The sequence below is a fragment of the Athene cunicularia genome (assembly GCF_003259725.1).
Source record: "Athene cunicularia isolate RWA chromosome 14 unlocalized genomic scaffold, athCun1 chr14_part1, whole genome shotgun sequence".
Lineage (NCBI taxonomy): Eukaryota > Metazoa > Chordata > Aves > Strigiformes > Strigidae > Athene > Athene cunicularia.
In genome coordinates this window covers 11,342,368-11,355,462 of record NW_020799118.1, presented here as the reverse complement: position 1 = coordinate 11,355,462, position 13,095 = coordinate 11,342,368, and the positions used below count along the sequence as shown (strand labels likewise).

Here is a 13,095-nt window from a genome sequence, read left to right as displayed (position 1 = left end):
GATACGAGCTCAAATTTGTTCCAGATCACCGGGTATTCTGCAGCAGTGAAAAGTAGCCACAATCTTTCTTTGCTAGGAGGCCAGTCCAGGCCAATAAAGTCGTAAAGGCAAACTGCACAAGCCATGCTGGGCTGAGCAGATTCAGTGCAATTTATACCTCCCTGTGCTAGCTGAAGTGGCCAGCCTAAAATGCTTTATACTTTTATGACTGTGAATCTCAACAGAAACCTCTTACTTTCATGCAGCAATTTGAGATGAACACTGAAGCATCAAAAGGAGGTGAATTAAATAGTTCTGTTCAAGTGGAGAACTTACAAACAAGCGGTTTATTTATAAAAAGTGTGACAAGGAGATGCATGCCCAGTTTCAGAGGAATATCTTCAGGAAAGGAGACTGACATGATTACTGACCCTTTACATTGTGTTACAGCCTCTGTGAAACCACAGATAGGAAAAATACTGACTCTTGGTGTTTGAAGTGGGTTGTCTATGCCCTTGTCCTGAAGGAGAAAAGCAAGGGTAGCACTCACACTGAAATCCATAGACAGCTCTCACAGGCTAAGTGGTTAATTGTGTAAGGACAAACACAGCCGTGATGGTGATAGCAGCATTTACTACTCTTGCCTGCTGGGTAACTGTTGAATGTTGTTTATGCTTTTCACTGAAGGAGTAAAGAGATAAAAGCCACTCCAGATACTGGAGCATTGCCAGGCTCTCAAGACTCTCCAGAATTTTGAATCACAAAGCTGCTTTATCAGGTTCTTTTATTCCTCTTGTCTGTCTTTGCTGACACAGCAAGGATGAAACCTATTGCTCAAAACCAACCTGGAGTAGAGCTGTCTGTGCAAGGCTAGGAGGACACCTGAGCAAAGCCCTCACGAGGGCAAGTTCTCCCACTTCACAACAGGCCACCAAACCTGAGCCGCCCAGACATGGCAAGTCGAGTGGAATATGCTTTTAGAGGTATTGAAGTTCCTTCAGAAAATCAGAGTGCCAGGCTGCTCAAAGGGATTTTGTAAGCGTGTTTAGGCCACAGCCCCGTTTACTGGGAATAAGCACAAGAGAGCAGGGAGGGTGGGAAGAGCCCCAGAGCATCACCAACGAGCTGTTCTGATGAAGGGAGACTGGAGGTATCATACTGTACTGGAACTGTCAGAGCAGAGTATATCAGGAATAATTTTGTGAAATTTTTATATTTTTGAGAGCTAAATACAAAATAACACGGAAAATGTTTATCAGAGAACCCTGGGAAAATTAAAAAAAAAAAAAGAAGGAAGCAGAGTAAACAAAACAACACACTAGAAAAGTAGAAAAAGCAAATTGTAGACTGTAAATTAGTCAGGGCAAGAGAGCTTACATTTAAACACTCTTAAATTCCTGAAAAGGTCCTTTATCAAACTTAAAAATGGCACACATGCATTTTTTCTCTTGAAAGTAAAGTATATGGCAATAACAAGCCTTGATTCACCACTGTATTATTCTGGTTTTATCCTAGAACAACTGAAAACAAGCTGCCCTTGATTATTTGTTGCAACTAGAGAATCTGGGCTGTTTTTTCCCACCCCTTCCTCCCTCAACCCTAAGAAATTCCACTGAAAAAGATATTTTTAAAAATCCACGATTACCTGATATTGCCACAGAGGGAACGCTTGGTTCTCCATAGCCAAATTCATTGACAGCCACCACACGAAATTCATAGCTCACACCCTGTTTCAGTTTGTCCAGGCCAACTGTGTAGGAGGTAGCACTGCGAGGGATGTCCTTCACAAACATATCCCACAGTCCTTCATCTAGGAAAGCAGCAAGGAGAGAAATGGCATGCGCTGTGTGACTTGGCACTTCCTTCTGCTCATTGGAAAAAATTGTCATTAATTGCGTGTTTCAGCCACAGGCAGTGGACATGCTTACCTGAAGGCTGCTCAGTGATACACACAAATGTCAGAATGCCCTGCAAGACCCCATCTATAAAGGCATTTATTCATGATGGGATCTTATAATAGCCCAGATGGAAGAGGTTTCCTCTAAAATCTGCAGCAGCACCCACAGCGACCTGCACCGGCTAGAGCAGCTGCCAGCCATCTGGGTGCCTCCTGATCAGGTAAGGTCACCGCACCAGCATGCTTGTTATCTGACAGAGCAAGTAAACCCAAAGCAACCTGCTACATTAATGAGCCCTAATCGCACAGGGTTTGCCTGCTTTTTACAAAACTGTCTTTGCGATTGAAGTGCGTAGCCTAGGCTTTGCAAACTGATATAAGTTTTGGGTCTTGGTGGGAAGTCCTGTGGCCTTGAGTGAACTGGTGCTGGGTGGACTGGTGTCACCAGAGTGCTGCTTGCTTCACAATATCAACAGTGATGTGTCCTTCGCATCTGCTGGCCCGCAGCGTGGCACAGCCCGCAGAGCGCGACAGCCGGCACTGCACCTCCGTGCCGTGCATTCTTAAACAGGGATGAGTTTTTGTTTGTATTCTAAACCCCTCAAAGTTGTTAGAAGCACAATGCCACTCTGATAACAGCGTTTCAGTAGGGTAATCTTGGTTCTCAGCAGCCATACTGACATTGATCCTGATGCTCATCCTGACCAGGCACCATTCTGGTCCCTGATCCATACCCGTAATCTTATATTCACTTGACTACAATTGAAAGAACTTTCAACAAGATGGATGCTGTTACCAGTCAGAACAAAACCAACTATAATTAAAAATGTCAGTCAATAATTTTGAGTGCAGGAATCAAACATTAATCTAACTGGACTGCTTTTCAGTAACAATTGGTGCCCAGCACTTTTGCTGACAAAATGGAGTTACTGTCTAAGCATGGGGCCAAACTCTCAGCTAGTCTGAGCCAGTGTACTTATAGATCTGACCTCACAAGTATCCCATTGGGATTTTACTTTTCAAAGCTGTTCAGGCAATGCCTATTTTTCTCCCACGGCAACAGGAATATGATGATAACCTCTGCGTAGATACGACTCCAGCGCAGGAGCTGCCTGCTTTGAAAGAAAGTCCTCTGCACTGTGAGATTGGAGCATCAGCATGACTTCTGCAGCTTGAGGTGTTATCAAGGTAACAATAAAGCAGGAGCCAGCAGCACCTCCCTCGGTGACTTTTTCTGCTGCTGCAGTGTAAGGCAGGAAGCTGTTCTCATTTGCTTCACATTTACCTGAGTGTAAACTAATTGGAGTCACCGCAGTGATTCCAGAATTGTGCTAGTGTAACTAGCTAGTTGTGCTAGAGCAAAATTTGGCCCTTAGCCTACTTCTGTGCAACAGGGAATAGCAGCAAAGATGGATTGATTAACACTGCAGGTGCATTGCCATGTGAATGTTTTAACTTTGGCATCAGTAAATATTGGCTCAGTAATTTGTACTGTGCTGCACGTCTAGCAACACACACAATGACTAACAACCCCCAAACTACATCTTTTCTGATCATGAGGATTGGCAGTCTCAGTGGATGCAAAAAGCAGACTGAAATGTTATTGTTCCAGCTACATTTGAGAAATACCAAAGAACAATAAAAATAGGTAATTTTTCTGTCATGCTTAAAATTCAGACCAATACATTATTCACCAACATGATCAGAGTATAATGAAGTTATCATAATGTACCATTGTTATGTATTAGTTGGATATTACAATGGCTATAAAACAAGAGATAAAATATTGACTTCCCTTTTACAGGGCAATAGAAGGCTAGATTATTTCTACCACATAAACTTACAATGTAATAAAAAGGGAGTTTGGGATTTAGATTCTCTGAAGAGGGTGGAGTGAGGGATGCATTTTCAAAGTTAGATTGTTGCAACCACCAATACTAGGAAGATGCATCTCAGACTATAAAATATTGCCATAATTGCTAGAATTGCCTGAGCTTTCATAAACACATTTGCAAACAGCAATAAGAGAATTTGAGCCCATTGTGAATTGTCTGAAAAGCAATTTGTTTGCATTGAAAGCCACTTAAATGGGGGAAGAAAAGGCAACAATAAAAATAAATGCTCAACACTCATTGCAACAAACACAACTGTTCACACACACACTTTCTCACTCATTTTCTCAAACCTATCAGGCTGCACGGTGCAGAACATCCAACAGACCAAGAAGTGTAAATTTAACCACTCTGTAAAGCTTGCAGTAAGGTGGGCAAACTACCCTTGAGAAGCCAGCGTTGCACTTCCACTTCTCTGTCCCCTTGGCTACGGTGGCGATGGTGTGGGGCAGCACAGGCTGCTGGTGGATGTTTCTCCCGAGGGATTCCTGTCTCACAGGGACACAGAGATGCTATGTCTGGTGGCCATATCTTCTCTGGTCCATCCCCCTTTGATTCATTGAAAGAGTCTTTGCCCAATTGTTTTTTTTCTGGGGGAGGAGAAAGGGCTTGGCCAAGATGGGACTCAGCGTGTGATCCTTGGGATCCCAGGGAGGTGCTGATGCAGCTACAGTGGTCAGAAATCTGCAAGGTGGCAGCCTGGGAAGGGGGACATCCTAACGCCTGCCCCACTGCTGGCTCCATGCAAATGCTATGAACAGTAGAGTCTGTGGCTTCTCAAGCTCTAGATGTCAAAGTTTATAATTCCAGGGCCTCAATTAATTTATCTTCTCTCCATCTGGAATATTCAGGCCCCTCTTTGTAGACAGAGATCGCAATCGGATATATCCAGACTAAGAAAGCATTTTATTTCAGTGGTGAACTTTGAGATTAAATATTGAACACTTGTGAATTCATTCACTGCATCTCTTCCATCATCCCTCAAAACTAGGTTTGCTCTAAATGTTAGAAGTTCAGCTGAAAGAGAATTCATTAGAAGGTCACCTCTGATAGCAAAGATTGGCCTTTAAGTTCAGTAGAAAATCATTAGTACACTGTACACAGTATTTTCCACCCAGTTTTAGAAGAAAAGTTGCACATGCTATGGTTGGGATATCAACTGGGCATTAACTTATAGAAATGGCAAAGAAAAGCAGTTTGTAACACTGGACTCCTGCAGAGAGGTGCAAGGCTCAGCCAGCCCCAGCCCGCTCCTGGCTCACGCCTGAGCGAGGCACACAGCTGGCAGCAGGGATGCACGTGTACTGCTTGCAAATGCTTTTCTTTCAATAACATCTGTCCTTGTCTTAATTTCATATTGCCTTTCACTCGGCTCCTTAAGAAAGGCCTAAATGTCTGATGGAAAAGGGAGGGCTCCTCAAAAAGATTCATTTTTCTTTGCTTCCTATTTCTCTAAAGGCTTCACCAGGCCTTGCCCCAGTCTTACTTCCTGCTGATGTGAGATTTGATCTTTATCCCCCAGCTTTGACTTCTCCACCCAGTCTGGGATCGAGGCACGTGCATGAGGAGAAGATCTGAATGACAGGGGGACGTGAAACACCTCTGACCCAACATGATGTCGTGCCTGCCTCGGCCACCCTCCCGGCCAGGCGCCGGCCATCGTGTGCTGCAGCCACACACAGCATCCACAGGCCAGCCCGGCTTCACAGGCAATTAATCGGGGTTTCCACGCTGAATAAAACTGTCAGTCAGGAAGGAAGGCTCCCAGCTCTGCTAACTCAGGCCACTAATAAACAACTGCCATGCTGCAGCTGGGGAGATGGAAAGCTGTCAGTTATTTGGATCTTAAACACCAGCCTTCCCCTCTTAGGGTAAGAGGAGAGCCATGCTGTAAAACCTTCTCCTAATTACACATTAGGAGGTTTATGAGGGGAGAAGCTGCTGAGAGTTAAGGACTGTCTGAGCACAAGTAGTGTTCCTCCTACAGAGGACAAAATTAAAATGTGGGTGTATTTGTCAGAGGCAAAGGTCTGGATTATCATGCAAACTAGCGAAAGGACAAGAATGGGAAGTGAAGGCTGACAAACTGTCAGCCTCGGCATGTCGTTCGCGAGCAGAAGCGAACCAAAGGCCCCGTGGCAGATGCCGGCAATGCAGCTGCACCCTTCAGGTTGAATTTACTGACTTCTGCTGGTTTGTGTCCATGTTTGACACTGCACTCCCTCATTTGTTTAAAAATAAATAAAAAAGGAAGAAAACATAAAACCACTACTCAAGACACCAGAAAGGAAACTAAAGTGAGATCTGCCCTCAGGATGTGGGAATTGAAAACCAGCATTTCTAGGAAGAACAATCCCCACTCCACGTAGACGGGTTCTTCCCCAAAACGTGTGCTGCCTTCATGGAACTGACCATCTTGGGGAGCAAAAGGAGACAGTTTACTGGCTTGTCTGTGACCTAAGCTCATGATTTGTGGCTGATCTGAGGTTTACTGGCCTGTTCATGCCAGTCAGGGTGCTAAAAATACTATTATTGGAAACACGTTAAGATGCAATTCTCTCCTACTGGGCTTAAGTCATCCCCTGCTTGGGAAAAACAAACAAAATCCAAAATGCATGCATGGGGAGAGGAAACAGAAGAGGGAATCTCTTATCAGCTTGTCCTGGATCAGAGGCTTTTCCTGAGGTGACACAAGCCATGAAGCAGGTTGACTGAACACCTACACGGGTGCCCTGCAGCTGAAGATGACTGCAGCAGGCCAACACATGCATGAAGGTCTCATGCTGGCAGTTACATATTCATGTGCACTCCTGGCAGCGTGGATCCCCAGGGTGTTATGCAGAAACACCGCCTCTGTAGAGAGGGGACAGTTGGGAAGACAAGTCTATGTGAGACTGCTTGGTACTTTAGAGGCCACGTGCCCACCACAAAAGCACAGTACAGAGAGAAGCCTTGGATGTGGCACGGGGTCGGGAAAAGAGGGGCGAAATCAGTTTCTCCACTCCTTCCAACAGCACTGGGAACCTTAACATCATTGTGACATTTCTGTCTTTTCCTCTGTATGTAAAATCTGAGGACACAATCTAATACCCATTCCTCAGCCAGCCTAGTTGATGTCTAGGGAGTGCTTACGATGGCAGTGACAGAGGCTGCTTAATTGCATTTCTGGTAATGCACAAGGAACTAAACTGGAATTCATTTCTCTGGGGACAGAGAAGTTGAAGGAAAAGAAAAACTTCTGTTTCTGTAATGTCTTCCTCTAGCACAGATCACTCTGCAAAAAATATTGGTTTGCGTGCTCCATCCCCGTGTCTGAGTATATTCAAAATGCAGAGGATGTAGTCAGCCTGGTCACCTTCCATAAATCCGGGAGAGAAACAGGGAGATTAAATGAACAATCTCAGCTGCCTGCTGCCACCACTGCTAAACCCAGCAGGGCAGCTGGAGCCCTGGGAGACACAGCAGGGTACCAAAAAATTCAAAGGGAAGTGACAAAAGGGAGTAGGGTTTGCCATTTCTGACAGAAAGCCACCCTCCTACTCTGATGGAAGAGTCTTGGCAGGGAGCTACAGCAGGGAAAATGAGATGATACAGCATTTAACGTTTGGGGTAATGAGGCCTATAATAGATGACACTTGAGATGTGAAACACTAAGGTAGTGCTATTGCATTTAAATATTGGCAACAAGCTAAAGCTTTTCATCTGTCTGTCCAAAGCCCCTTCTTTTAATCTCAGACGGATGAATATATTTTTTCCTTCCTTGATTTTATGTGAAGGGCACAAGTCAACTGTTCTTCTCTTGGGCAACAACTCCTTAAAAACAAAGGTTGCTCCAATCCACACTCTACTACCCCTATAAATCAACGTGCAGAAGCAAATTCTTAGAACTATATTAAAACAGAACCTGCTCTGAATGACCAGCCCTGACAGAAGGAATTAGCTCCCTGCTTTTGTTAAGCTCGTAATTCAGATTTCAAACTCCTCTGTGCAGAGATGATGAAGAAAAGCGGCACAGAAAGGAAGCTGATGCTTGGGCAAAATAAGCAAGCGTTCCAATTAGCCTGTCTCCTCTCCTGGATCACATTTCATGCTTCCTACAGCTGCAACCAGAAGGAAGGATGAGAATCCAGCATACAAATGCCTAGTTCATTTGCTACAGCAGAATGAATAGGATTAAAATAATCTGAAGAGGAATTAAATGCCTCGACAGTCAGGTTGCAAGAGCAGGAGAATAAGACCTCTCCTGTGTGTTTCCAGGATCAGTGGAGTGGGGCCAGCAGGAGTGACCCAGGGTTAATGCAGCTCAGACCTGCCTTGGAGAGACTATTTTCTTCATACTCAAAATGAGTGGGCCACAAATCCTACATCCTTAGCCATGAACTGTAAAATGTTTGGTAAGACAAGCCCAGGAACATTGGATGAGTTTGCAGTGTCACTACTCACACAAGTCGAATTTCCAGCTTGCAGACAATCTGTACATGGGCTGCAGGTTTCCCTCTAAAATACTCACTCAGAAAACCCCGTCTGGGCAAATATAAGCTGGTAAGTGAACTTCAATGAACTGTTTTGGTTTGACTTGCTATCTAAACAGTGTTGTTCAAATAAGACATAGTATTTTCTACCTATGAAGAAATAAGGGCAGAAATCAGTAAACTGAGGTAAGTGAAATAGAAGCACAGTGGTGTCATGCCTCTCATTAAAAAAAAAATCTTGATCACCCTGGGAAAATGCAGTGCTTTGAGAAGGTACACATTTCCCTCGACTTTGTTCTGAAAACAGTTCTCAAGTTAAATGATAGAAATAAGGAATAAATTTTAGGGCCACAGCAGAGCCTCACTACAGAGCAAATTCTATCGGAGGCAAGTATGGAAATCTGCATCTTCAGTGATGATCACACAAATACAGGCAATAATTTTGTTACCGGTCTGGTTAAACGTAATCAAAATAATTGGTTTTAAATGCAGTGTTACATTCAATACACATACAAGAAACAGGATCCTTTATATAATCAAACAGATAAGCATTCATTTAATCAATATATAATCAAGCAATGTGCAAGCACCTAGAAGTAAAAAAGGAAAAAACAAGCAGCCAACATGGATATGTCAAGTATAAATCATGTCTAATTTCCTTCTGTGACAGAGTAGCAGACCTTGTCAATAGAGGAGAAAGAGCAGACATCATCTATCCTGACTTCAGCAAAGCTTTTGACATCGTGACATTCAAACACGGCCTATGTGAAACAAGTATCTGGTAGATGCATCACTGGCTAGAAAACTGTACTCGGTGAATGGTTATCAACATTTGCTGTCAGAGCGGAGGGAAATTATCAAGTGAGATTACACAGGGGTCTGGCAGCATTCACTGTTTTTTCTTAATGACTTGGCTACCAGAAAGTGTGGGCTTATTGGATTTGTCAGGAGTAACCAAGCTGGGAGAGGCTGCGGACAGGCTGGAGCATACGCCTACTTTTAAAATTACCTTCTCTAACTTGGGAAATATTCTGGAAAAAGCAAAGAGCAGCTTCAGTAAAATGCAAATCCCAGAAGCAAAGGAGCTCTGAGAAAGCACCGAGAAAAACTGTGGTGATGAGGGGAATCCTTTTCCCCCTCTAATGCCTTCCCCCTGCAGAATAAATGTGGAAAGTGATGTGTATGTGGTGCTAAAGTCCTGGCCCTATTATTAACAGTAAAACAATAATTAGCTGCTGTGTTCTGCTGCAGAAGAGGACAGATTTCTATCTGTGGTCCTCAAAATACAGCTTGCAAGTACTAATTAGTTCTTGTGCATGAAAGACGATGTAAGTATTTAAGTGAGTTTTAATTATTAACTGTATTAACTCATCAGTTGGATGATTTACCAGCGATATAGCACAGTGAAAGCCAGAGCACTCAGGGTAATTTTCTGTGACTATTCCTAAACAGGAGAAAATGTGCTAAACCACATAATAAACCAGCAACGGTTTAATACTGGCTGGCGATAACGTTCTCTCACAAAATCCCATTACCTTACTGGAATGAGAAACAACCTTTCCACTGTGGGATGGTTTTCAGTATGGACCGAAGGAAGGGAACTCATTACATCAAGCTCTTTGTGTTTCCCACGGCTTACCTGAGGGTCGTGCCTCTATGATGTAGCCAGTTGTGGGTTTTTCTCCTGAATCTCCCTCAGTCCATTGTAGCGTCAGCCCAGAAGCAGATTTTGTCACCAGAATTTCCTGAGGGGAGCCAGGAGACCCTGAAGGATGAAACAAGGTTAACAAATGATTGTGGTATCACAGGCAGACTGCTGTATTTTCCATTTCTTCTACTGGTATAGGGGAAAAAATTATCTAGAAATATTGGTCAACATATAGGCAGCTCAGTGGGCTGGTAACCTGAATTTTTCACTCGTTTTCACACCAGCTGTCGTATATCAATGGCTGGGTTTTACAATTACCTGTGTTAAGAAGGAAAGAGTAAACCCACTCTCATTTTAACCATTAGCATATCTGCAGCGTTTGCACATTGCCACTGCTATTTCTGACTTGAGAGGTGAAGCCAGCCTCCAGGTTTCAGGGAGAGGTTTGCAGGGACAGCTGCCTGCCCATCCACTTGGGAAGGTGCCACAGCCACACTAGAGAGGATTCCTGCTTTATACTGTCTGTGGTGGAGGGCATGAGAGTTAAACTGTGGATCCATAGCGCCGCTATCCCAGACAATGGCGACGGAGCTAATGAAAGCTTGCTGGCACCCAGAAGGGTGGAACTGCCAGATGTGGCTCTGATGGGGGGAGCAAATATTTCCCTGAGCTGGAAAACAAGCAAAAAATCAGAAATTCCATCACTGCATTGATGTTCTGTGATTTACTGGACAGGGTTATAACATTTGGAGGTCACTTACCTTGTTAGATTATCTGTTTATCAAAATCACTGATCAAATAAAAGAACTAACTCTTTTGGTACACACATTGAACCAAGCTGGTGTTCAGCCTGTAGCTCTTCTTGATATATCAGGAAATTTGCAGACCTCTCCCTCCACATAAGCCAAAGTGTCAGGAGAGAATAATTGTAAATTCTTTCTGGCTTTACATCCAGGATCCTCGGCTGGTTTCAGCAGAGTTATTCCAGTTCTGACTCCACCGCATAGCAGTACAGTCAGAATTACGCACTGTGCTCTAAGGCTGCAGCTGTGAAATCCCTGGCTATCCCGTTTGAGTTATGATTTATTCACATTGTTTTGTTTATTCACATCAGAATTCTAGATTTCAGGAAAAAAGGAAACATGTTTTTCATGAGCAGTTGTGAAACCCACTGAATCATGTCCTGAGCTCCTGTGACTCAACTTCTCCTTGGCTTGGAAATTCATGTGAAGCCCTGAGTGGACTATTCCCTGCTGTTGGATCATGTTTGTATAACTGATTTGGCGTGTGACATGCTTTTATGGTTCCACTTACCTTCTGCTGGCCCAGCTGTGACATTGGCTTGCAGTTCAGGTCCATAGGCGATGGTTCGGGCTTGCACCCTGAATAAATAGGTCATGCCCTTGGTGAGATCTCGGACCTTCAACCAGCGTTGCCAGTTCCCTTTAATGTCCACAGTCACCACCTTACTCACCCCTAGAAAAGCCATGCAGATTAAAAAATAAGAGAAGGTTACAATGCAAAAGAAGAAATCAAGTGGAGCTTATTACATCTAGATGGTAAGTAAAATTATCTAACAGTTTGCTAAGAAAGTATTTCTTACAATTAGCGGGAGTTTAAGTAGTGATAATAGCCAATTTTCAGCACTGATAAGTATAATTACAGTTTAAGCTTGATAAGTGGGTACCGACAAGAAAAAAACCTTACAACACAACTGGGAAATTACCAAGAGACTACACGCAACTTCACTAATTACTCTGGGAAGAAAGGAGGAGGTAAACGAAGAGGACTGCGCATTGCAGACTGCTTTCTAAGCCAGCACTTCTCCACTGCTCCTTTGCCAAGTAACCTGCAACATTGCCTGGAGGAGGAAACAAGGGCCAAGGCTCTTTCATGTTGTCCTGTCGTTTCCACCATTACCAAGTGAATGCAGAATGAAGGCTGTGTATCTCACAGGTAACTTGTGGGTATAAATGTCACTTCAACAGGGGATGCCATCAAAGCAATATTAGCTTCGACAAGTCTGAAGTTGTGACTTGTGTTTCACTCTTCTCACTCTCTTAAGAATTTTTCTCACACAGATGAATTAAAACCAGTGCTGTTCCCTTCATCAAAGCTCATAGTTAGTTTCATGTTTAGGTCCTCAGTGCTGCTTAAAGGGCAGAGCAGTAATGAGTGCTTTGAAAATAAAAATGCTAGTTTTCATTTAAATTTTCTAAAAGTAAGTCAAAGGAAATTGATTTATAAAACATTTTACAGAACAGAAAGTTCAAATTTGCAGAACCCTTTTGGTATTTTTTTTGGTTCTGTAGATGTACATAACACATTTCAAACCAAGAAGATAGGAAGTGGGAGAATGTTCTTCCCGCTAGAGAAGGCTGCTTGATAGTTTATCTTTCCAGAAAAATGTAGAAGGAAGATGCTTTTCAATCCAGATGCTTATTTTATGCAAATCAAGATGATGCTTTCAGTTTTTATCAGTTAAATAAAGAATAATGTCCACGCAATTTCTGTTCAAAGTTTTCTCCCAGATACAATTTATAACTCCAGGAATCTTTCCTTGGTTAACGAGGAAGCAGTAAAAGTGCTCCCTCCTTCCCTAGGTGTACTATTTCATTTCTCTGAGACAAATCAGGAAGCATTTGTCATTTTGAAGTTATGTTCCAAAAGAAAGGAACTGTTAAAAAAGGCTCCAGGGCAATTTTGTTGTCTATTACTGTGTAAAACATAACACAGTAAAGCTTAAACAATAAAAGGTCAAAGAGGGAGAGGGCTGTGCTAAAGAACAGATCACAGTTAGAAAGTTTTGCACAGTGTGCAGGTTTTAAGCGGTGGCTTGTGAGTGGGAAGGCAGGAGGTGTCACAACGGCGAGGATGCTCAGCCAAAAATCATGGATGGGTGTAAAGTCAAAAGATGCAGGAAAAAAGCACCGGGGGTCGGGTCCATCCATGCTGTTGCGCTGTAGTGCTGGCACAGAGGAACATGAGACCTGGGGCTGGAAGGACCCTCCGGGATCGTGGGATCTGGGAGCTGCTGGCCCCACAAGCCTCTCTGCCTGCTTTCAGCACCATTACGTGCTCTATTATGCTTCAAATAAGTTTGGCTTACCTTGCTCTCTAAATAAAGGAGCATGGCTTTTCTATCAGAGGAAAATGATGGCATCGAGGGAGGGATTACTTACCATGGTGGGAGAATAAATATGTTTG

General features: G+C 43.4%; 1 protein-coding gene across 3 annotated transcripts in view; it reads right to left on the bottom strand.

The window, feature by feature from the left end:
- Nucleotides 1-13,095, bottom strand: part of SDK1 (sidekick cell adhesion molecule 1) — a 415,080-nt gene that overhangs the window by 15,107 nt on the left and 386,878 nt on the right. For all 3 annotated transcript variants that reach the window (XM_026858830.1, XM_026858832.1, XM_026858833.1), the window contains 3 exons: nt 11,203-11,364; nt 9,880-10,005; nt 1,625-1,789 (listed from right to left, as the gene is read on the bottom strand). In XM_026858830.1, the coding sequence (XP_026714631.1) occupies nt 1,625-1,789; nt 9,880-10,005; nt 11,203-11,364 (453 nt within the window). The remainder of the gene's footprint in view (nt 1-1,624; nt 1,790-9,879; nt 10,006-11,202; nt 11,365-13,095) is intronic.